The following is a 24,215-nucleotide window of genomic DNA, read 5'->3' on the forward strand; positions in this document are numbered from 1 at the left end:
GCTATATGTGAACTAGTAAAAGATATAGCCTTATTTTTAAAACATTATTATTATTATTATTATTGGAAAAGTAGAGTTACAAAAAGAGGAGAGACAGAGAAATATCTTCATCCCCTGGTAAATGATGAAATGACTGCAATGACCAGAGCTGAGCTGATCTGAAGCCAAGAGCCAGGAACTCCTTCCAGGTCTCCACATGGGTGCAGGGTCCCAGGGCTTTGGGCCATTCTCTATTGCTTTACAAGGCCACAAGCAGGGAGCTGGACAGGAAATGGAGCTGCTGAGATACAAAGTTTCACCCATATGGGATGCCGGTGCCACAGGCAGAGGTGTCAGGATTGATCGAACAGACAACAAGATGCTTAACTAAGAGTCTCAGGAAAACATTTGGCCTGAAACACAAAGCACAACAACAAAAACACTTTGGGGTCATATTGTGGCTTTTTAGGGTGTGATGTGTACATTTAATAAGTTTGTTTCTGAGGGCTATAAGGAATAGCTGAAGTGTGTAGGATGGACCACTCCAAAGACAATGTCTTGAAGTTTTTGTTACGGGGTGAGTGAGATCACACCAGACATGTCTAAGGTTTTAGTAAGGAGTCTTTATTAACCAAGCTTGGTGATAACAGAACATACTAAGATAGCAGATGACAAGTCCAAAGACGTATACAGGGATCATGCTAACAGAACATACTAAACAGATCACAAGTCCAATCAAAGAAGTATACAGGGACCATGCTCAGGGGATTACCTGTCTTGGATCAGGCAAGAATCAAGGTGCCAGAGTAACGGAAACACCTGACCAGAAAGAGAGAGAGTGAGCCCCAGCTTCATGGACCTTTTAAAGGGGTGTGTGAGGGGAGTGGTTACACAAGAATGCAATACCTTCTCCTCTCAGGTAATAGGTGAGTCACAGGTGGGCAGAAGCGAATACCTAAGTGTTGTGAGTTAAAGAGTTAATTGGCGCTCATTGGGATGGGCAGGAACAGGAACTGGGCTTGTAGCTAAAAAGACTAATTGGACTCATCCGCATCCAACATCCTGGCCGATTTAGGACGTGGGGGGAAGAGTATACAAGGAGAGGTGAAGGAGCAATCACTGCACTCCATAACATTTTTACTAGTATATGTAGGTCCAGTGTCAGTTTTAACAGAGGGAATTTTCATGATAGGCACACAGGTGAAAAGGAAAGATTTAGTAGCTGGAGTAGATTCAGAACTCATAGACTGTGCCCAGAGGATTTAGAAAAGTTGTAATGTCCATGAAGAGATAATCAGGCTACCTGGTCCTTTACATGTGGCCAGGCATTACTACAGAAAAAATTAGCCATGGTTAACTACTGAGCCAGGTTCTGAAGCTCAGAATGGCCACTGCCCTCTGACTGGGACCTCCAAAATGTTGCAGCGTTGGTTTTACTATGTTAGTTAAACTTGAAAGCCAAAAGGGAAGAAAAACAGTCAAGCTGAACTAAGGGAGAGAGGAGGAGATACCCTTGGGGTTACAACCAGAGTGAGACAGCAAAGAGTTAACACTGAGACTTGGTTGCATTAAAATAAGCCATCACACCAGGTGTTCTTGGCTTGTGACAAGCCTCTAGTCCACAGACACTCTCTGCTCCTTCATAGAGGCTTTAGCCTGCTGTGTCACCATGCTGGTGGCCCTTGGCCTTATCCTGTACATGATGAAGTTATGCGCACACACACACACGTGTGTGTGTGCACATTATGGAATGGAGGTAAGGAACTACCTGTTTTAGGAAATCTAACCCAAGAAGCAGTAGTCTTTGGTGGGTGAAAATGATCTGGTGTTTCCCTACCTGCTAAACAAAATCATTCAGTGTTCAGAAGTGCAGGTGTTTAGTGATAACTTACTCAGAGCTGCTTTGAAGCATAAATATTGAAGATGTCAATTCTAAAATTAGGTGAAATTTATTTCTTTAATTTTTTAAACATTTATTTATTTTTATTGCAAAGTCAGATATACAGAGGAGGAGAAACAGAGAGGAAAATCCTCCATCTGATGATTCACTCCCCAAGCTGCTGCAACGGCTGGAGCTGAGCCAATCTGAAGCCAGGAGCCAGGAACCTCCTCCAGGTCTCCCACATGGTTGCAGGGTCCCAAGGCTTTGGGCAATCCTCAACTACTTTCCCAGGCCACAAGCAGGGAGCTGGATGGGAAGCAGGGTGGCTATGATTAGAACCTGTGCCCATATGGGATCCCGGCACATTCAAGGTGAGGACTTCAGCCGCTAGACCACTGCACTGGGTCTTATTTCTTTAGTTTTTAAAAAGATTTATTTGTTTTCATGTGAAAGTCAAATTTACAGAGAGAAGGAGAGACAAAGAGATCTACCCTCCACTGGTTCACTCTCCAGGTGGCTGTGATAACCAGAACTGGGTTGATCCAAAGCCAGGAGCTGCTTCCAGATCTCCCACGTGGGTATAGGGGCCCAAGCACTTTAACCATCTTCTAGTGCTTTCCCGGGAGTATTAGCAGGGAGCTGGATTGGAAACAGAGCAGCCAGGAATTGAACCAGTGCCCATATAGGACGCCGATGCCATACGCAGAGGCTTAAGTCATGATGTCAGAGTACCAGTGACTTTAATATTTTAAAGATGTTGCAGACGTTGATTTCCCGAAAAAAAAAATGGATTGGTTAAATATAAACTTAATCATATGTAAAAAGAAGCTTGAAGGTGCTTGTTAAAATCATGATAATCAGGTACCTATGAAAATTACTATATTCGGGGCCCAATGCAGTGATGTAGCAATATTATTATCCACCTGCAGTGCCGGCATCACACATGAGTACTGGTTATGTCCTGATTGTGTGACTTCTGATTCAACTGCCTGTTTATGCCCTGGGAAAGCACTGGAAGATGGTCCATGTCCTTAGGGTCCTGCACCCACATTGGAGACCTAGAAGAAGCTCCGGACTCCTGGCTTCGGATCAGCTCAGCTCTGGCCACTGTGATCGTTTGGGGAATGAACCAATGGGTGGAAGATCTCTCTCTGTCTCTCCTCTCTGTAACTCTGCCTTTCAAATAAAAATAAATCTTTAAAGAAAAAGGAAATAGCTATTTTCAAAATGCAATCATTTAATGATGCACAATTAATACAGGGGTGTAAAGCATGTTTGTTTGAAAAGACTTACGCATTTTACTTGAAAAATTACAGAGAGAGGAGAGACACAGAGATTTTTCATCCAGTGGTTAACTCCCCAAATGGCCACTATGGCTGAACTGGGCTGTTCTGAAGTCAGGAACCATGAGCTTATTCTGGGTCACCCATGCAGGGTCCCAAGCAATTGGCCCATCCTCTGCTTCTTTCTCAGGCATATTAGCAAAAAGCTGTATCTGAAGTGGAGCAGCTGGGACAAAAACTGGCAGCCATATAGTGTGCTTGCGCCATGGGCAGAGTATTTGCTAGTTATGCTACTGTGTCAGGCCCAACATGTTAGTGTTTTATTTTGATTTTTGTTGTTGTTGTTTTGCAGTGGTTGCAGTAAGGTAGTCTTGTCTTTTTAATTCAATTGTTTGTTTTACCTTTTTTTTTAAAAAAAATGCAGTCAGAACAAATTCCAAAAATACAAGTGACAACCCCAAAGTGTCAATCCATAAAGACAGTATTTTTTTTTTAGTAGAGCTGTTGCCCTTAAAAAAACAGACTCTTTGAAATGCAGAGAGAGACAGAGATATTGATCTTCCATTCACTATTTCATTCCCTGAATGACCACAGAGGCCCCAGCCTGGGCCAGGCTGAGGCTAGGAACCAGGAGCTTCCTCTGAGCCTCCCATGTGGGTGGCAGAAGTACAAGCACTGGGCTGTTGTCCTCTGCTTCCCCAGGCACATTAGCAAGAAGCTGGATTGGAAGTGGAAACAGTTGGAGCCCGTTTGGGCTGTCACTGTCATGCTGTTCTAGGCAGCAGTTTAGTCCACTGCACTACAATGCTGGCCCCAAGTTGCCTATTTTGAGATACCACATTTCCAGAAATCAAAGGATCTGCCTTATAAAGGTGGACCCAGTGACATTGTTTTTTTTTTTTTCTTTTTTTTTTTGCAAGAAGCATACTTGTAAAGAATCTGATTATGTAGATACAACATTTTATATATCTAAGTAAGTTATCAACTCTAGTTGTAAGGTGATAAAACCTCTTTATGCTTTCTGTATAGGATGTATTTAATTAATAGTTATCTTTCCTCCACTTTTATTCTACCTTAGAATTTGAGGGGGCCAGTGCTATAGCATAGCACGTTATGCCTCCACCTGCCAGTGCTGGCATCTCATATGGGTACTGGTTTGAGTTGTGACTGTTCCACTTCCATTCCAGCTCCCTGTTTTTGCCTGGGAAAGCAATGGAGGATGGCACAAGTTCTTGGAGCCCTGCACCCATGTGGGAGGCCCAGAAAAATCTCCAGGTTCTTGGCTTTGGACTGGTTCAGCTCCAACTGGTGCAATCATTTGGGGAGTGAACCAGAAGATGGAAGATATCCCTCTCTTTGTCTTTCCTTGCCTTGCTGTAATTGTGCCTTTCAAATAAAAGTAAATAAATCCTTTAAAAGAATTAGAGAGCTATTTGCACCTCCATGTTTATTGCAGCTTAATTCATAATAATTAAGATACGGAATCATCCCAAACATCCATCAACAAATGACTGGATAAAGAAAATGTGGTGTATAGACACTAGGGATACTCAGCCATAAAAAAGAATGAAATCCTGTCTTTGCAACAAAATGTGTGCAACTGGAAACCATTATGCTTAGTGAAATAAGCTAGTCCCCCCCAAAACCAAATGTCATGTTTTTATTGATTTGGGGTATTTAGTACACAGAGTACAAAAAAAGTGAGATTTGATTGTTATTTACAAACTTTGCTAATAGTCTTGAGGACTAGAGTTTTTTCCCCTACTTGTTAGTTGTTGAATTTTTTTCCTAATGGGGTATTAAGCCTGTGATTGATGTGACATGAAAGTATGATACTGTAAAAAAAAAAAAAAAAAAGGTGAGATGTCTGGCATTCCAGGCAACACACCCCATGTGGCATGTGGGTTCTGGTTTGAATCCTTGATACTCCGCGTCTGATTTTGCTCCTTGCTTATGGTCTGGGAAAGCAGCAGAGGATGGTTCAACTGCTTGGGCCACTTTATCCATGTGGGAGACCCAGAAGAGGCTCTTGGCTCCTGGCTTAGGATTGACTCAGCTCTGGCCATTGTGGCCATTTGGGGAGTGAACTAGCACTTGGAAGATCTTTTTCTCTCTCTATTTCTCCTTCTCTCTGTAAATCTGCCTTTTCAATTAAAAAAATCTTTTAAAAAATTAAAATAATAGAAGTAAGGAATAGGTGGGCAGGGAACTCAGGCAGGAGAGAAGGTGGGTGGAAAGTATCACTATGCTCCTAAATCTGTATTGTGAAATATGTAATATCTGTTCACTTTGTATAAATAAAATAAGTTAGACTATATACTAACATATATAAATACTAAAAATATAATTATATATTATATACATAATAAAATGCATATTATATATTATGCAATGTGTTGTATGTCATTTTATACAATATAATTATATATAACAATAATAGAAACAATAATAAATCATTTCTATTTGCTTATTATCTATCAATTCATTATTAAATACTAATAAATTATTAAGTAGTAGTTGATATTAATATATGACCTGTGAGTGTATATTAATATATGGTTAATAGTAATATATTTTGCTATATGCATAGAATTATATGTTAAATGTAAAATTATAGATATATATCAGTGCTTGAGATGCAGGCTTCTCTTTTTTTATGTTTTGTATTTTATTTATTTTTTGTTGCAAGGAGTTTATTCTTTTTAATTATTGATTAAATTGCATTATGTGACACAGTTTTATAGATACTGGGATTTCCCTCCTACCCCTCCCCCAACCCCCCCATGGTGGATTCGTCCACCTTGTTGCATTACCACAGTTCAAATTCAGTTGAGATTCTTTCATTGCAAGCATCTACCAAGCATAAAGTCCAGCATCTTATTGTCCAGATAAGTTCAACGGTTTCTTGGGGAGGTCATCTCTGGTCTGAAGGTAGAGCTGGCAGAGTGTCATCCCGACCAATTAAAAGCCCTGACATTACATCAGTAACATTTTATAATGTTATGGAATTATTTGACATGGTATTGAGTAACCAGTATGTTAAAAGAGAAAAAAAAAAAAGAAGAAGAATGCAAATTCTGAACCCTGAGATGCAGGCTTCTCATAGCAGGGTGTCACTTCCAATCTGATGTCCTGCTTATGTATGGTCCAAGTACTTGGATTCCTAATGGCCATGTAGAAGACCCAGATGGAGTCCTGGGCTCCTGGTTTGGGCCTGTCCCAGCCCTGGCTGTTGGGAACCTTTGGAGAGTGAACCAGTGGATGAAATCTCTCTCTTTTTCGATTAAAATATTTAAAAAATAAAAACAAATGAATTTTAGACAGTGGCCTTCAATACAGAGAAGAGGATTGTGCTTTGGCTCAGTGGTCATGTAGGGAAACTGTTTGGGATGCCTAACTCCCATCATAATGCTCTTCTGTGCTTCTGATGCCAGCTGCCTGTTCATGTGCATCCTGAGAGGCACAGGTAATGGCTCAAGCACTTGAGCCTCTGCTCCCCACATGGGAGATCTGAACTGAGTTCCTGGCTCCTGCTTTATCCTTCCCTAGCCCTGGCTTTGTGGCTATTTGTAGTCCCCAGCCCTCTCTGAATGGGAAGACCTCTCTCTGTCTCTGCCTCTCAAACCATGTAAGTTTAAAATTTACAGAAACACAGAGGAGAATGATCTAGCAAACTATTATCTAGACATTAGAATAAAAAACCAAAGTGTGTCCAGTGATGGTTCCTACATGGTACTGTGATCATTGATATTCATAATGATGACCTTGGATTAGCCCTAAAATTACAGCCTTCTGTGGATGGTTTTGGTGTTGAGCAGTATAATCTCAGGTTTTAGAAACAGGTGACCCACAAACACGGCATACAGTTAGCTGTAAATATATCTGCTAACTCATCTAATAAGCTTATTAGCTAGACACCTTGTTTTGACAACCTTGGACTTGGTTGAGTAGTCTCATTCCAGTTTGCTTATAGATGTATCACTGATACCCTGAATCAATTTTCTCTTAGTGGGAATGGATTTAGTTGCATTTGTCTCTTCTTGTTGTCCTGCTTCACACACAAACAATATGTAAGCTCTCGGTGCTACATGATCCCTTGACTGACAGGAGTAGCAAGAAGTCATGTGGGCACTATGCCATTGGCACATGTCACTATTGCCTATGAGGTATGTTGGAGGGAAGGGATAAAATGTTAAAAACGAACAAAAATGGGTGCACTTTATTGCATGTAAGTTGTATCTCAGTAAAGTTGATCTCAAGCAAAATCTGAACATTGAAATCGCTGTGGAGAGATGCTGCCCTTTAATAATGTAAGACAGTTGTGTTCATTTATCATCTTTCAAGCATAATCTAGGCTTCTGGCAAATTAGACCAGCCACTTTGTTCTACATTCAACCGCGGAGGGGGGGGGCGAGGGAGGGGCGTGAACCCGCCTAGGAAATGCCAACACCCTTTGAAACCCTGTTATTCTGGAAAGCCGTATGACTGTGCAGAAGGCTGGGGACTACAAAGCACTTTAGGTTTTATGCCGTGTCCTCAGACCCCCCCACACCTTGGGCCTGGTAATGGTCAGCCCCAGAAACAAAGTCCTCTCTTGCTGAATCTGCCACTGCTAGCTTCCCCCCTTCCCCTACTCCCTCTTTGACCCTCTCCCACAGCGGGCCTTCCCCATTGGTCAGCCACACGCAACTGACTGCGACAGCCAATGAGAGTCGCTCTCCTGAACATTCAGAGGATGGGTGCTCGTGGTGTGATGAGGGGAGGTTGGCGCCTGGTACGCGCACCCTCCCCTACATCTGGGAAGACTGTGACAGAAACAGTGACACCCCTTACATATGCACCCCCTTCGCCCCCTGGCTCCTTCCTCTCAGCTGCGCGGGGCTCCCCACAACCCACTGCATGTCTTGGTAGCGCCCTCCCCGGCTCCCTTGGGACCCGCGAGTGCACCTGCTCACCCATTAAGACAGAGCATCCCTTTATCCCCAGACTAGGCAGAGAGCGCAGAGGCTCTGCTCAGCTGCCTGCAGCTCCTGAGGTGAAGGAGGTGTCTCCACCCACACGCCACACCACCGAGACACACAACTCCAAGGCTCAAGTGCCCCAGTCATGCCTTAGGGTGCAGCGGCTGGCCCCAGCTGTGCTGCCCTGCCCCTGGTGCAAATGGGGGATGTGCAGCCTGAAACCTATAACACAAGGAGAAAGGAAGTCTCTCTTGGGGTAGTGTGTGCTGCTTTCCCCACCCCCTCCCTTTCCTGCTTAGGCGTCCTCCCTCCCATATCTCCCTGGGGATCCAGTCGGGGGTGGGTCTAAGCAAAGGCTTGGGGAGCGCCCATCGATCCCAGCGTCCTGTCCAAGGGCACACGCTGGCGGCAAAGGCTCTCAGCTCACCCATCCTCCTTCATTTTCTTCCTCTCCCTTTTTTTTTTTTTTTTTTTTTTTTTTTTTGTGGAGGGGCTCGGAGCTGCAAAGAGGGTGCGCTGGAGGAGGAGGGGGACCTTGTGAGAAGTACCCCCTTCACGTGCGCGTGCACACGTTGCTGGCGCACGCACACACAGGCGGACACACACTTACAGACAAGCACGCGCGCGCACACACACACCCGCACACACAACGCTCGCTCTCCTCGAGCACACGAACGTAGCTCACCGTTTTCTTTGTGTGGAGCCCTCGAGGGGGGTTGGGACCCCGGTCAGGTCCGGGGGAGATGGCGCAGCCCATCCTGGGCCATGGGAGCCTGCAGCCTGCATCTGCCACTGGCCTTGCCTCCCTGGAGCTTGACTCGTCGCTGGACCAGTACGTGCAGATTCGCATCTTCAAAATCATCGTGATTGGGGACTCCAACGTGGGCAAGACCTGCCTGACCTTCCGCTTCTGTGGGGGTACCTTCCCGGACAAGACTGAAGCCACCATCGGTGTGGACTTCAGGGAGAAGACGGTGGAAATTGAGGGCGAGAAGATCAAGGTGATGCTGGGGGTCAGGTCCGGGAAGGGAGGGGCCCGGGAGGGGGCCTGCCGCCTCCCACAGGGCGCCACTGTCCAGCGTTTGGCTGTGCCACGGCTTGCTGAGCCGGAGACCCCAGCCCTCTCCCCCAGCCCTCTCCCCCAGCCCTCTCCATCCTCTTTCCCTTAACAGTGGCTCTGCTTTGCCTCATCCATTATTATTATTTAAGGGTGAACAGGGAAGGATTGCCTTCTCACCCTTCTCTGCTTGACACCTCCTGCCAGATGAAGGGGCATGATGATTGTATCATTGACCCTGAGCCAGAGCCACTGCACTTAGAGGCACAGGGAGGCATGGGGATACCTCTCCATCCTATGGGATGGACCCCGAAGCACTTTAACATTTTGAGGTCTCTTCCACCTCTCGAGTGCTAAGAGACTTAAAAAGAATTCCACTTTGGGTAAACCTGAAACATTAGGAAGAATGGATGGAAATGCATAGAGAATGAAAGCTGCTTTATTTTCAATGGCAGTTTATAGTTTATCAGGGCTGACCTGGTGTGGGGGTGATTCTGGCACACAGCCAGGAGCCCTTTTAAAGGAATTGAGATAGGGTCATCTGCTGGCCCTCTGTAATAGGTAAAATGTGATCTTTTGGAACAGTTCCCCTCCCATGATTTCCTTGTTGCTTGTCTGCAGTGTGTAATGAATGGACTGCCCACTACCCTCATTCTGTTGGTTTTGTCTTCAGGAAGCCTTTGTGGAAAATTCAGGACAACTTATTGAGGGCCCTTTCTGTCTCTCTCCCTCCCCCATTAGCTTATCAAATGGGCTAATACCTAGTATTCTTGTCTGACCAGCTGTGCTTGCCTTTACTTCCAAAAAGGTAGCCGTGCACCAGAGCAGGAAGAAATGTATGTGCAGGGGGGATGGCAGGAGAGAGGACAAGGCAAGGACAAGTTCATGTGGCAGGGAAAAGGGGGGCAGGATATTGGCAAGGGAAGCCCTTGAAAAGGCACCAGGGACACTGGAGATCAACTCCTCCAGATGCCCCATTGGCTCTTTCCTGAGTGAGGGAGGATGTGTTTGGATCCTAGATGGGGGGTCAGGGTGTAGGTAGACTGCCCTTTTGCTGGCAGAACAGCCAAAGTGAGCCCAAGACCCCTCTCATCTGAGTGATGTAAAGCAAAGGGTTGAACTGTAACTGGGCAGACTGATGAACCTTCCCAAACTGTGCAAGGCTGCAGGACTTTGAAAAAAATGAATGCATATAAAATGGCTGAAGACTGATAGCTTCCGACTGATAATGGAGACCCTGGAAGATAAACCATCATCAATTGGAGATTGTAGACTTTAAGGGAATAGCTGCATTGCCTTTTACAGTCAAAGACGGTAGCTTGTCTCCCCTCCTTCCAGCTCTGGGTCTGATGTTGCTTTGGTTGGAACTTCCTCTAGTGTGTTAAGCTTCTTTGACATAAAGCCTCTTTGACATAAGGCTGTAATCTAGAATTTCTGCAACATATCTTTTTTTTAATACAAAGTGCAAATATGTTTATGCTTGGGCACTTAGATCCTCAAAAATCTTCATATTTAATGTTCTCATTTGTGTCAACACAACTGTCTACAGTAAGCAAGAGAGTTCTCTGATTTATAAGCCCATCTGAAATTTAGATGGAGGCCAAAAAAACCAAAAATGTTTTGGTGTCTAGGGAGAAGAGAGGAGGAAAAATGAGGGGAGGGGAAAAAGAGGAGGCCAGAAAGTGAGGGCTGAGAGGTGTAGGAAAGTCATCAGCCATGATGGCCTCAGTGTGTGTTGGGGGGTGTTCCTTCTAACACCCCTCTATCCAGCCAAACTGGATATGCTAAGCAGTATATGCCAAGGATTCAGGCCTTTTTCCCCAGAGGGCACAGCCTGTGACTATGTGACTCACTGGAAGCTCAGCTCAGCACAACACCACATGCAGATTAAGTGCTTCCTAGGGGTGTTTTGGGGGAAGATGATATTTTTATGAGGCTATGGCCTTGTGACAGAGCTCACAGAAGAGGCCAGCAAAGAGGAACTTGGGCTGGAGTTGAGGCAGGGAACTGGTGACCCTGCTTCTTGGAAAGCTGTTGGCAGCACAGGACAAAAGCTTCTAGGGGGCTAGAGCAGGTGCAGCCAGCGTGCGTGGGCAGCCAGAAGGTGATGTAGACAGGAGCTTTGAGCCCAGACTCTGGCTGGCCTATGGGTTTCAAACAGCAGGTTGCCAAGACCTTGCCGAGGAGGTGACTGCCAAAGGCTTTCCCCTTTGGAGGAGGCTGGGGTGGGGGAGGTAGGTGGGGGGAGGTGCACTGACTCTGGCCCTGGTAGCCCTAGACCACAGTTGGATTATAAAGTAGCTACTCCTGCCATGGCAGAATTGGTAGAGATCTCAGCCAGCTCTTCTCCTCTGGGCCTGAGTAGGCTGGGGCTTTGCCTGGGCTGACCCAGGGCAGCAGACACTGTCCACCTCTGCGGCCAGCCGGGGAATGGTTGCTAGGGTGCAGTGACACTGCTAAGGATCAGGGCCCCATTTGATGAGACTGAAGCCCCATTAGACCTCTTTAAGCACCACGTCGCCTGCTCCCACTGATCATACCATTTATCATCCAATGTTTCCTGTTAAGGCGAACTTGATCAAGCAGACTCCAGTAACTAGCAATAATATTGAGAACAACTTGTCTTTATAGAATAAACGGTCCCAGCTAGGCACTTTGCATATGCTTTCTTTGATCTACATTCATAACAGCTATGGAATAGCTGTGCTATTATTATGATTTTCATTTTATAGGTAAGGAGAGTGAGATTGAGAGAGATGAAATAATTCCATGACACCAGGAATATGATCGTTGCGCTTTCTCTTTTTAAAGAGATTGGTTTTACTTGGCAGAGTTACAGAGAGAGAGAGAGAGAGATCTTCCATCTGCTGGTTTACTTCCCAAATGGCCACAATGGCTGGAGCTGGGCAGATCCAATGCTGGCAGCCAAGAACTTCTTCCAGGTCTCTCATGTGGGTTCAGGAGTCCAAGGCCTTGGGCCATCACTAGCTTCTTTCCCAGACCATTAGCATGGAGCTGGATGGAAAATGGAGCAGCTGGGACTTGAACCGGTTCCCTTATGGGATGCCAGAGCCGCAGGTGGAGAATTAACCTACTATGCCACCATGCTGGCTCCCTGAGCTTTGTTCTTTGATTCTTGAACCCAAGTACTACACCATCTCACCAACCTTCCTCTGCAGTTTAGGACAGGGGTTTTCACTCATACTCAGAGCTCCTTACCATGCACTTTGCTCCTTGGACAATATGCAGTTCCTTAGGTTGGTGGAGTGTGCACTGAGGGCAGGTTAATGCCAGGCAGCCGGTCTAGTTGCTTCTTTCAAGCCAAGGACATGGGGTTATACTCTTCAAGGTCTCTTGTAGTTGCACCCAAGTTTTCAATTTTTGCACCACAAACTGAGAATCAGAGACTGCTCAAAGACCAGAAATTTTAGATATTTTCTAAGCCAGGAAAACTGAGGTGCAGGAAAAGGAAGTAGCCAGGCCTGAGCCCAAGTCTTCTGTTTTCTCTTCCAGTGCTCTTTCCACACGTTATGCAGCTTGGCTCAGAACAGCATGTAAAACCCCTGCTCTGGGCTGACCCATAGGCCACACAACACACAAGGTCACCTGTGACAGGAGCATAGAGGGACAGCACATGGGACAGCTGACAACCTGGGAGGGGTGACAACATCGCCCAGTGCCCAAAAAAAGGGTGGAGCTTCCCTAGCTACATCGTATAGATCCTGTGTCAGTCTAATGGCATTGGGAGATGTTCACAGGACTGTGTGCATATGGGAGGCAGGTGGTAGAGGGGCGGCTTGTTGATTCTCAGGGAAGCAGCCTTCCTACCTGGTTTGGTTCCTTGGGGACGGGGTGGTGTTGGGGAGCCCTCCACCCCAGCCTTCAGGATCTGACAAAACTACAGGGTAGCTGGGGCTCTGGACAGATGCCACCCAGAACCATGGATTTCTTGTCTGCTGATCCCCAGGCAAACGCCTTCCTGGGTTGCACACAGAGCAGATGGAGGTGGAGCTCCTGTTCCTCAGGAGCTGCCTGCCGTCACAATGACGTCACGCCTTCTTCCTTGGGTCTTTCAAGTTTCTGTTTTCTGCCAGTTAGCTTCATGGTTAATTAGCTATCGTCCGTGTATGCTTCTTGGTCTGTGCTTTGCTACCTCTCAGTATAGGAGTCTTTCTTTGTCTTCCTTAGCCATTCTCAGCATCAGTTTTGCATATGAGCCTTACAAGAGAAAAAAAAAAAAGGACTGCTTCAAAACTTTTTTGTGTCCTCCCTCCCCCTTGGGCATCCTCCAGAGGTTGGTGTGCATGTTTCTACTTTGGGCACTTATACCCTCCCCTATCGGCCTTGAACCAAAGCACAAAGATTGCTTGTCTGTGGAGAGGGGCCAGCTATGTTCCCTAGGGAAAAGCTGAGATCAGGTGCAGTGGGGGGAGGGAGGGCAGTTGGAGAAGGGGATTGCCTCAAGTAAAATGTTTTGTTGTTGTTTTTGTTTGTTTTTAAGGCTGAATTTCTCTCTTGCAGTTCCTCACAATGTGGCTCCTTAACCATCCTCCAGCACCCGTTCAGTTTGGGGCTACCCCCTACGCCCCCCCCACCCCGCTTTCCCCTCTCTCCTTCCCCTCCCCACTGTGATGCCCCTGCTTGGCTGCCAAAAGCTATGCTTTCCTACCTGAAGACAGAGGGGTGCAGGAATGGAGGCTGCTGGAGAGGACTGCCAGGCTTTCTGAGACCAGGGCAGCAACCGACATGCTCAGAACACTTCATGTGGTGCCAAAGGCAGCTCTTCCCCCAGCTGCTGCTTCTTTGGCTCCTCCTTGCACCCAGGGGAGCAACACACTCCCATTGCAGAAGTGAGGAAGGTGTGGCTTGGTTGAGGGAACTTAGAGGACTCAGTTAACTGTTCAGCCACCAAACAGAGGTGCTAGAATGCTACCTTTCCAACGGTGCCTACTCAACTAGTAACCATTCGGATTATGTTAAAATAAGATTCAGTCATTTTTATTGGAAAGGCAGAGTTAGACAGAGAGAGAGAGAGAGAGAGAGAGAGAGAAAGAGGTTCTTCCATTTGTTGGTCTATTCCCCAGATGGTGGTTGCAATGGCCAGGTCTGAGCCAGGCTGAAGCCAGGAGCCAGGAGCTTCTTCTGGGTCTTCCACATGGGTGCAAGAGTCCCCAGGCTTTAGGCCATCCTCTACTGCTTTCCCAGGCCATTAACAGGGAGCCATTAATGGGACATGAAACATCAGGGCTTGAACTAGCATCCATATGGGATGCCAGTGCCACAGGTGGAGGTTTAGCTTACTACTCCATGGTGCTGGCCCAGCCATTCAGATTTAATGGAGTAACTTTGGGGTCGGGAGGAAGTAAGATACTAAAGAGTTGGACTTCCATATTCCACAGACTCAATCAACCAAGAAATGAAATTGTTAAAGGAAAATTACCAGTGTGCTGCATATACATGTTTTTTTCCTTGTGTATAATTTATTTCATAAATAATGCAGTGCATTGACTATTTACTTGGCATGAAGATTCTAGGGCATCTAGGAATGCTTGAAAAATGTAAGCAGGAGCCAGTGCAGTGGTGGAGCAGGTTAATCTCCTGCCTGTAGTACTGACATCCCATATGGGTGCTAGTTCCTGTCCCAGCTGCTCCACTTCCCATCCAGCTCCCTGCTTGTGGCCTGGGAAAGCAGTGAAGGATGGCCCAAAGCCTTGGGACCCTGCACTCACATGGGAGAACCAAAAAAAGCTCCTGATTCCTATCTTCGGATCAGTTCAGCTGTGCTCACTGTGGCCACTGGAGAGTGAACTAGCAGACAAAGGATCTCTCTGTGTCTTTCTGTCTCTCCTTCTCTCTATAACTGCTTCTTTTTTTATTTTCTAAAGATTTATTTATCTTCATTGGAAAGGCAGATATACAGACAGGAGGAGAGACAGAGAGGAAGATCTTCCGTCCGATGATTCACTCCTCAAGTGACTGCAACGGCTGGAGCTGAGCCAATCTGGAGCCAGGAGCCAGGAGCTCTTCCGGGTTTCCCATGCGGGTGCAGGATCCCAAGGCTTTGGGCCATCCTCGACTGCTTTCCCAGGCCACAAGCAGGGAGCTGGATATGAAGGAGGGCCACCGGGATTAGAACCGGTGACCATATGGATTCCAGCATGTGGAAAGCAAGGACCTTAACCACTATGCTATCACGCTGGGCCCTGTAACTGCTTTTGGACCTGCTCTGTTTCCGACCTGGGCCGGTTCAACCCTTCTTAGGCAACCTGGTGTTTCCCCGCTCCCGGGAGGTCACCATATTGATGCCGAACTTAGTGCGGACACCCGATCGGCATAGCGCACTACAGCCCAGAACTCCTGGACTCAAGCGATCCTCTGGCCTCAGCTTCCCGAGTAGCTGGGACTACAGGTGCATGCCACTGCGCCCGGCTCAAATAAAAACAAATAAATCTTTAAAAAATTAGAAAGAACACAGAGGATGGGTAGAAGTTATGTACAAATTCTGTGTCATGTTCTGTAGGGGCCTTGAGCATCCAAGGCTTTTGATGTTGGAGGGCTTCTGGGAAGCAGACCTCCATGGAAACCATGGTGCTGTGGGCTTCCAGGGAATGCTAACTCTCTTAGCATCCCTGCTATTGCTGTTGTCATTTTCCTCTTCTGGATAAAAGAGATTAGTAACTGGCCCGAGGACAGCTAACCAACCCAACCTCTGCATCCTGGCACGGTAGGCCTCCTTCATCCTTGGCCCCGGTACTCTGAGATTGAAACACTCTGGGGACTAGACATGTGGCTTAAGGGGAAGGGGGCATCGTCAGGCCTGTGCATGGTGCACATGCCCAAGGGAGGGGCAGGGAGTGGAGGATGGGTCAGAGGAGAATTGGCTGCCAGGTGGGGGAAGAGATGCTTTCTGTGCTGGGCACAGGTCAGAGGCTTGTTTGGGGCTGCTGACGATGGGACCCCAGGCAGCCAAACCACACCAGATGCTTTTGTATGGTGCTGCAAGCCTGGTATTACTCCTTTAGCTTCTGAATACAGGCTTTCCAGCTCACCTCTCACCACCAGCAAGGGTACCAGCAACTCCAGCAGGGGCTTATAGAGGCCTAGGGTGGGAACAGTGCCTCCAGTTGAAATTCTGAGTGCCCAGGAGAAAAGCTTCAAGGCATGCACCTGGGTCAGGCTTGGGAAGGCAGAGAAGGTCTCCAGCAGACAGGGTCCTCCCTGCACTTCTGACAGCTTGTGTGGTGTTAGGTGGTAGAGCAGAGGGAGGGTGGTGACACAGTGACGTAGCCCAAGAAGAACCAAACAGGCAGGCATCCCCAGTCTCCATCCCCTCCCACACTCCCACCCGTGTTCCTGCTAGTGGTAGATATTTTTAGAGTCCTGAGCTCATGGTGTTAGAGCATCTGCTGCGTGCCTGAGGACTGATAGCGAGTTGACCTTCCTCAGAGGCAAGAGACAGGAGTTAAGGGCACATGGAAGGGGGCAGCCGGATGGGAGCTCAGCGGCAATGCTATTCTTATGCTAGGCCTGCTCTCTCCCTACCAACCCTCCTTTCTTCTCCTGGCCTGCTCTCACTTTCTGCCCGTTCTGAGCATCTGAGAGATGGAAGAAAGGGACATGTTTTCTAGCTGTGCTTTGCAGAAGCATATCTGTCTTCAAGGACTTGGGTGGCTCATTGGAACAGTCAGGCGTTCTCGCTTGAAATTGCCTTAGCAGTGGGCTAGGACAACAGACTGCTTGCAGTCTCAGTGGCTCAGGTCACTACTGTTTTGATGACAATGATAATGACGGAGATAATGGTGATGATGGTGATGGCAACCTCAATGAAAAGTGATCAGTTGAGCTGGGGACATGCCAAGAGCAGTGCTGAAGGTAGAGAGCACTCAATGGTGTGATGTAGGCTAAAGCACAATAGAAGTTCCCAAGAAAATGGAAGAGAGGTTGGAGAAGCTTGGAGGAAGAAGGTGGAGATATGAGCCTAGCCCTAAAGAATGAGTGGGATTTGGATAAGGCAATGAGGAGTAACCAATTCTGCAGTGAGGAGGGCAGACTAGCAGGACACAAGGAACAAGTGAGGCTTCACTGTTTATTTAGAAGCCAGGTCAAGAGGAGTGAAATTATGGCAGATGTAAAATTTTCCTTGTGGTACCCACACACACACTACAGGGTTCTGGTGATTTCTAGGACAGGATGATGCAATGGAATGAGCAGGGATTTAGGAAGGCTATTCCAAATGCAATAAAGCACTGGAGGAGAGACAGCAAGATTGCATAAGGTAGTTATCATTTATTTTGTTGCAAAAAATAAAATTAGAACCTAGAACCATCAAAAAAAAAAAGATTGCATAAGGCTTCATTGTATGTAGTCCAGGAGCTGAAGACAGGAGGAAATGTCCAAGGGACCTGGCTGAGGGATGGAAAGAGAAGAAGGGAGTTGGCAGCTCACTGTGGAGGAGAAGAAATGAAGGAGGACCTGGGACAATGAGAAGTGATGCTCAGAAGGGTGATTCTGGGGCCCTCAGCAAAGAGATCCAATTATATTTCCTAGATTATCTTCACTGACCACTAGCTCCAACTAAAGATTGGCCTGTGTTTGCAGAGCCGTAGTGATCAAATTAGTGGCCAGAATCAAAATCTCTTTGATAACTGAGAGTTGTATAGGGCCTTGGGACTATCTTTCTGCACAGGAATTTTCCTTGTCTAAGATACTGGAAATAGATTAGGCTCGAATATTTTTTGACTCCGGAGCATCCCCTGGGAGTTGTGTCTTTGCCTATATTACTGATAGCAGATTTTGTCCTTCATAATTTGGCCTTTTCCCCAACAGTTGAGAGATGCAGGGAGAAAAAAAATTCCAGTGAGCCAAATTACTTTTTCCATATTGAAGAAATTAATTGAAAAATACACTGAGATAAAATGTGAGATTTTAAAACACTAACTTTCTTTAGAAGTGAATGAAAAATGAAGCAACGCATGCTTACAAGGCAAAGTCTGGAAAATACATAAAACAATATAAATATCATCCACAATTCAACTGTCCATAAATAACCTTTTATGGGAGTCAGGAGTTAGGTTGAGTGGTTAGGATGATTAGGATGTTAGCCTCCTGATAACCAACACCAACTCCTGACTCCAGCTTCTCGCTAGTGTAGGCCCTGGGAGGCAGTAGGTTATGGCTCAAGTAATTAGAATCATGCCATCCCTGTGAGAGGCCTGGGTTGAGTGCCCAGCTCTCGGCTTCAGTCTTGGCTCAGTCCTGGCCATTGCTGGCATTTGGAGAGTGAATCAGTGGAAACTATCAGTTTTGATTTCCTATGTATGTCTAAGTTGAAGAGTTTAAAATCATTGTACCCATAGTACGCAAATACTCTGTATCCTTGTTTTGTTTGACAAGATTTATTTGAAAGGAAGTGGCAGAAGGAGATGGAGAGCCAGCTAGATAAAGAAATTGTCCATCTGCTGGTTCACTCCCCAAATGGCCACAGAGGTCCAGCTGGGCCAGATCACAGGCAGGACCCGGGAACTTCATCCAGGTCTTCTATGTGTATTCAATGGGTCAAGCACTTGGGCTTTCTTCCATTGTTTTCACATATGCATAAGCAGGGAGCTGGATGGGAAGTGGAGAAGCTAGGACTCAAGCCAGAACTCGTATTAGATGCAGGTAGGTATCAGGCAGAGGTTTCATTTTTTTCCATTTTATTTTTTATTGAAAGGCATATTTACAGAGAGAGCAGGACAGGGTACGAGAGAGAGAGAGAGAGATAGAGAGAGAGAGAGAGATTTTCCATCCACTGGTTCACTCCCCAAATGGCAACCATAGCAAGAGCTGTGCTGACCTATATCCAGGAACCAGGAGCATCTGGGTCTCCCGCGTGGATTCAAGATCCCAAAGCTTTGGGCCATCCTTCACTGCTTTCCCAGGCCACAAGCAGGGAGCTGGAAGGGAAGTGGAGTGGCTGGGACATGAACTGGGTGCAGGGCCCAAGCATTTGGGCGATCTTTTGCTGTTTTCCCAGGTTATTAGCAGTAAACTAGATTGGAAGTGGAGCAAACAGGACATGAACCAGTGTCCATAAGAAATGATGTACTGCAATCAGATGATTAGCCTGATAAGTCCTTTTCTTTCCTTTTTCTTTTTTCCCTTTTTTGTTGGCAGGCTTTTAAAAAATACTTATTATTTGGTGTCACAATTCCATAGGCTCTGGAATTTCTTTTCCTCCCTTCCCAAATTCCCCCTGCCCCCACTGATTTCCCCTATATCATTACAATAGTATAGTCCTTTATAGACAGTCATAAGTCCACCATTCTGCTATTTAAGTATATCCTGACATTGTAGGTATAGACAATGACAGAGAGTCCAGCATCTTACTATCAAGATATAATTAACAGTTTCATTGGGAGTCCATCTTTGATTTAAAAGTAGAGATTCTTACTGCATCGTGTCTTCACATCTCAATATATTAGTCCCCATTACACAGTTACTATAATCCCCTTAAATGAAAAGCCATAAAACAAGATCAACAACAGGAAAAAAAATTAGAAAACAACATGAAGTTAAATAACATGCTACTGAATGACCAATGTGTCGCTGAAGAAATAAAAAAAAAAATCAAAAACCATCTTGAAGAATACGATGCTACTGTGTGACCTGTGAGTCAGTGAAGAAGTTAAGAAAAACAGCTTTTTTTAAGAAATGAAAATAAAAACAAAAATATCAAAACCCCTGAGATGTAGTACAAATAGTATTGAAAGGACTATTGATCTTGTGTTTGCATGAAGGTTACCTTATATCAGAGAGAACATTAAGGTATTTGTCCTTTTGGGATTGACTTATTTCACTGAACATAATGGTCTCTAGCTGGGAGGGACCATTTGGTTGCAAATGATAGTATTTCATGCTAGAATTTCTGAGTAGTATTCCATGGAGTAGATGTACCACAGTTTCTTTATCGACTTCTCTTTGGATGGGCATCTGGGTTGTTTCCATGTCTTTGCTATTGTAGATTGTGCTGCTGTAAATATGGGATTATATTTCCCCTTTTCATAGCAAACTTCACTTCCTTTGGATATATTCCCAGAAGTGGGGCTGGAGTAGTGGTTCAAAAGGTTAATCTTCCACCTGCAGCACCAGCATTCCATATGGGGACTGGTTTGTGTCCTGGCTACTCCACTTCTGATCCAGCTTCCTACTTATGGCCTGAGATAACAACGGAGGAGGGCTCAAATCCTTGGGACTCTGTACCCAAATGAGAGACTCGGAAGAGGCTCCTGGCTGCTGGCTCTTGACTTTGGATTTGGACTGGCTCAACTCCGGCCATTGCGGCCATTTGGGGATGAGTCAGTAGGTGGACACACTCTCTCTCTCTCTCTCTCTCTCTCTCTCTCTCTCTCTCCCTCCCTCCCTCCCTCCCCACCTCTCTTTCTCTCTCCCTCTGTTCCTCTCTCTGTCTCTCTCTCTCTGTCTTCTTGGTAAATCTGCCTCTCAGAAAAAAAAATCTAAAAAAATGTTTATTTGAAAGTCAAATTTAGCAAGAGATGGGAGAAACTGACCTTTTATTCAAACCCTGGAAGGCTACAATGGCCAGAGCTGAGCTGATCTGAAGCCAGGAATCAGGAGCTTTTCCTGGATCTGTCACGTGGGTGCCAAAGGACTTGGGCCATCCTCCACTGCTTTCCCAGGCCTAAAGTAGACAGCTGGATCAGAAGTAGGCAGCTAGGACCTGAATGGGCATCCATTTGGGATCCTGGCATTAGCAGGGGGGAGGATTAGCCGAATGAGCCATTGTGCCGGGCCCTGTATGTTAGGTTTTTAACTAACCATCTTGTTCAGAGAGACAGTGAGAACCTGAGTGAGGAAAAGAGCGTGAGAGCGAGAGAAAGAGAGAGAGAGAGAGAGAGAGAGAGAGAGAGCTAGAGCTGGAATTAAGAGTGGAACTGGGACTCAAACCCAGGCATTGTGAAACAGGATAAAGGTCATATTGGCCTGAAGGCCTGCCCCTTGACTAACAACGCTGAAAAAACTTAACCAACTCAGAAACTTGTCTCTATACTTTAATAAATCCATCCCACTGATCTGGCAGTGAACTACCTCCTGGATCAGGACTTGTAACCTTATTTTCTTTTCTTTTTTTTTTTAAAGATTTATTTATTTTATTACAAAGTCAGATATACAGAGAGGAGGAGAGACAGAGAGGAAGATCTTCCATCCGATGATTCACTCCCCAAGTGAGCCGCAACGGCTGGTGCATGCCGATCCGAAGCCAGGAACCAGGAACCTCTTCCAGGTCTCCCACACGGATGCAGGGTCCCAGTGCTCTGGGCCGTCCTCGACTGCTTTCCCAGGCCACAAGCAGGGAGCTGGAGCTGCCGGGATTAGAACCGGCGCCCATATGGGATCCCGGTGCGTTCAAGGCGAGGACTTTAGCCGCTAGGCCACTCCGCCGGGCCCTGTAACCTTATTTTCTATACTGCTGTGGATCCGCGTTTCTTCTCTCATTGCTGACTCCACGTGTGGGTTTTTGTATCTTCCAGGTTCAGGTGTGGGACACAGCAGGCCAAGAACGCTTCCGCAAAAGCATGGTGGAGCATTACTACCGCAATGTGCATGCAGTGGTCTTTGTCTATGATGTCACCAAGATGACCTCCTTCACCAATCTTAAAATGTGGATCCAAGAATGCAATGGGCATGCAGTGCCCCCACTAGTCCCAAAAGTGCTTGTGGGCAACAAGTGTGACTTGAGGGAACAGATCCAGGTGCCCTCCAATTTAGCCCTGAAATTTGCCGATGCCCACAACATGCTCTTGTTTGAGACCTCAGCCAAGGACCCCAAAGAGAGTCAGAACGTGGAGTCGATTTTCATGTGCCTGGCTTGCCGGTTGAAGGCCCAGAAATCTCTGCTGTATCGTGATACTGACAGGCAGCAGGGGAAGGTGCAGAAACTGGAGTTCCCACGGGAAGCTAACAGTAAAACTCCCTGTCCTTGTTGAAACCAAATGGTGTAAATACAAGATAAATTACCCCTGGAGTTTTTTCTTTCCCTTTTTTCCGTGCCTGCATTATGCTGATACCTGCTTGTTTCCATACAAATTGATATCAAAATAAAATTTGTATAGATTATCATCTGGATTTATGTTTTATTTTCCTCTGAGAAGATCTTTCCAACTGTGATGAATGGGAGAGGCCACTTGCCCCACTGTTGCACACCCCACTGGGTGTCTGTTCAACCTGATTTGTCCTCATCTGAGTCACTTTTTTAAAGATTTTTTTTTTAATTGGAAAGGCAAATCAGTTTTATGGAGAGACAGAAAGCTTTTCCATCTTTTGGTTCACTCCCTAAGCAGTTGCAATGGCTGTTAGGCTAATACGAAGCCAGGAGCTTCTTCTGGGTCTCCCATGTGAATGCAGTGTCCCATGCCACAAGCAGGGAGCTGGATGGGAAGCGGAGCAGCTGGGACATGAACTAGCACACATTTGGGATGCTGGTGATTGCAAGGTGAAGATTTAGCCAATGAGCAATCACACTGGGCTCACTTTAAAAAAAAATCAGTTTATTTGAAAGGAAGAGTTAGAGAGGGAAGGAGGAAAAGAGGGGGAGAGAATCTTCCACTCCCCTGGTTCACTCCCCAAATGGCCACAAAGGCTGGAGTTGAACCAGTTTGAAGCCAGGACCAGGAGCTTCCTCTGGGTCTCACACCTGGGTGCAGGAGCCCAAAGCACTTCCACATATGTTAACAAGGAGCTGGATGGGAAGTAGACTAGGTGGGATTGAATCCCGTGTGCATACAGGATGCTGGCAGGGCAGGTGGCAGCTTACCCCATTACAACTACAATGCTGCCCCCTGATGTCCTTCTTGAATAATTCACTCTGTCACAAAGCCTCTCCAGTGGGCAGAAACATGCAAGAAGAATGGGACAAAGGCTAAATTTTGATTTTCTAGAGAGTCAGTGCAGGTGGCGGGATAGAGAAGCCTAGAAAGAAACCTATTGACGAGGCTCCATGATGTGCATCTTGGATGTCAAGATAGGTTTCTCACTATCTCACAAAGTAAAAAAAAAAAAATAGGAAGTGTCTGTTGCTCAATGAGTTGCTTCCAGAGTAGTTAGAATCTGCTCCCTGTTTCACCAAGTAGTTTCAGCCACCAAAATATGCATCCTCCCAACCTTTCTTGGATAGGGCAAGACTGAAGCTAACAATGATCGGTTAAACCCTCAGACCTCCCCGGGGGGGAGGGGGAGAGGTTGCAGAAGACATGTAAGAAGATGACAGTTTTCCAATGCTCACAGACACTATGGTCTAGCTATAGGAAGAAACTCTGTGATATCACGTATCATACGACATCAAGATTGTGCTGTGGTACTTGCGGGCATTAGTTATTCAACCTCAAGGAGAGTTCACAGACACATAATGGGACCTTTGATACGCGGACTAAAATGTAACGTTTGGATTGGTAAAACGGAGCGGAGGAAGCAGGAAGGTAGCCATAACCTTGGGAGTTAGACAAGAAAACAAGTGGGAATATGATCCAAGGAATGTAGAAAGGCCAGGGGGGCAGGACTGTGTACACTTGATTTTTGAGCTAAGGGGAGCTTGCGTTGGTTCTCCAACAGGAGGGGCTTGTGGGTTCTTCCTTACACATCTGGTTCTATTAGTGTGTAAAGCTCTGTGCAGTCAGCGATGGCATACATAGCTCCAGCTAAATTTCCTGTCCTATAGAGAGCTCTCTTATCGGAATCCCATGGTGAGAAGGCCCTAGGCATTTACCTGTTAGCTTTATGCCCCTTCTGTTCCCAGACAGCACAAGGTAACACACCAGATGTGCTTTCCACCCAAACAGACAATCTGTTACATCCTGCCTGCAGCTCTCTCCTCCCCATCTCATCGCCCACACGGCCTGAAATTCAGTCTAGTCCCTAGCCTGGTTCTTATCACTTGGCTTCCGCTTGGATCCTATTCTTGGGCACCTGTCCAGTAGGCACAGTAGAGCTGGCTTTCTAACTAGTTATTATCCCCAAATGCCCATCTGTTGATAAGCTGCCTGCTGAAAGCCCAGTTG

At 46.3% G+C, this 24,215-nt stretch overlaps 1 protein-coding gene across 1 annotated transcript; it reads left to right on the plus strand.

Moving 5' to 3' along the window:
• Nucleotides 1-8,486: 8,486 nt before the first annotated feature.
• On the plus strand, nucleotides 8,487-22,278 carry RAB33A (RAB33A, member RAS oncogene family). The gene is made up of 2 exons (XM_004587694.3): nucleotides 8,487-9,106; nucleotides 21,693-22,278. Exons 1-2 carry the CDS (start codon nucleotides 8,849-8,851, stop codon nucleotides 22,146-22,148), a joined length of 714 nt encoding a protein of 237 aa, XP_004587751.1. The 5' UTR covers nucleotides 8,487-8,848; the 3' UTR covers nucleotides 22,149-22,278.
• Nucleotides 22,279-24,215: the final 1,937 nt, after the last annotated feature.

The sequence above is a fragment of the Ochotona princeps genome, chromosome X (genome assembly GCF_030435755.1).
Source record: "Ochotona princeps isolate mOchPri1 chromosome X, mOchPri1.hap1, whole genome shotgun sequence".
Taxonomy (NCBI): domain Eukaryota; kingdom Metazoa; phylum Chordata; class Mammalia; order Lagomorpha; family Ochotonidae; genus Ochotona; species Ochotona princeps.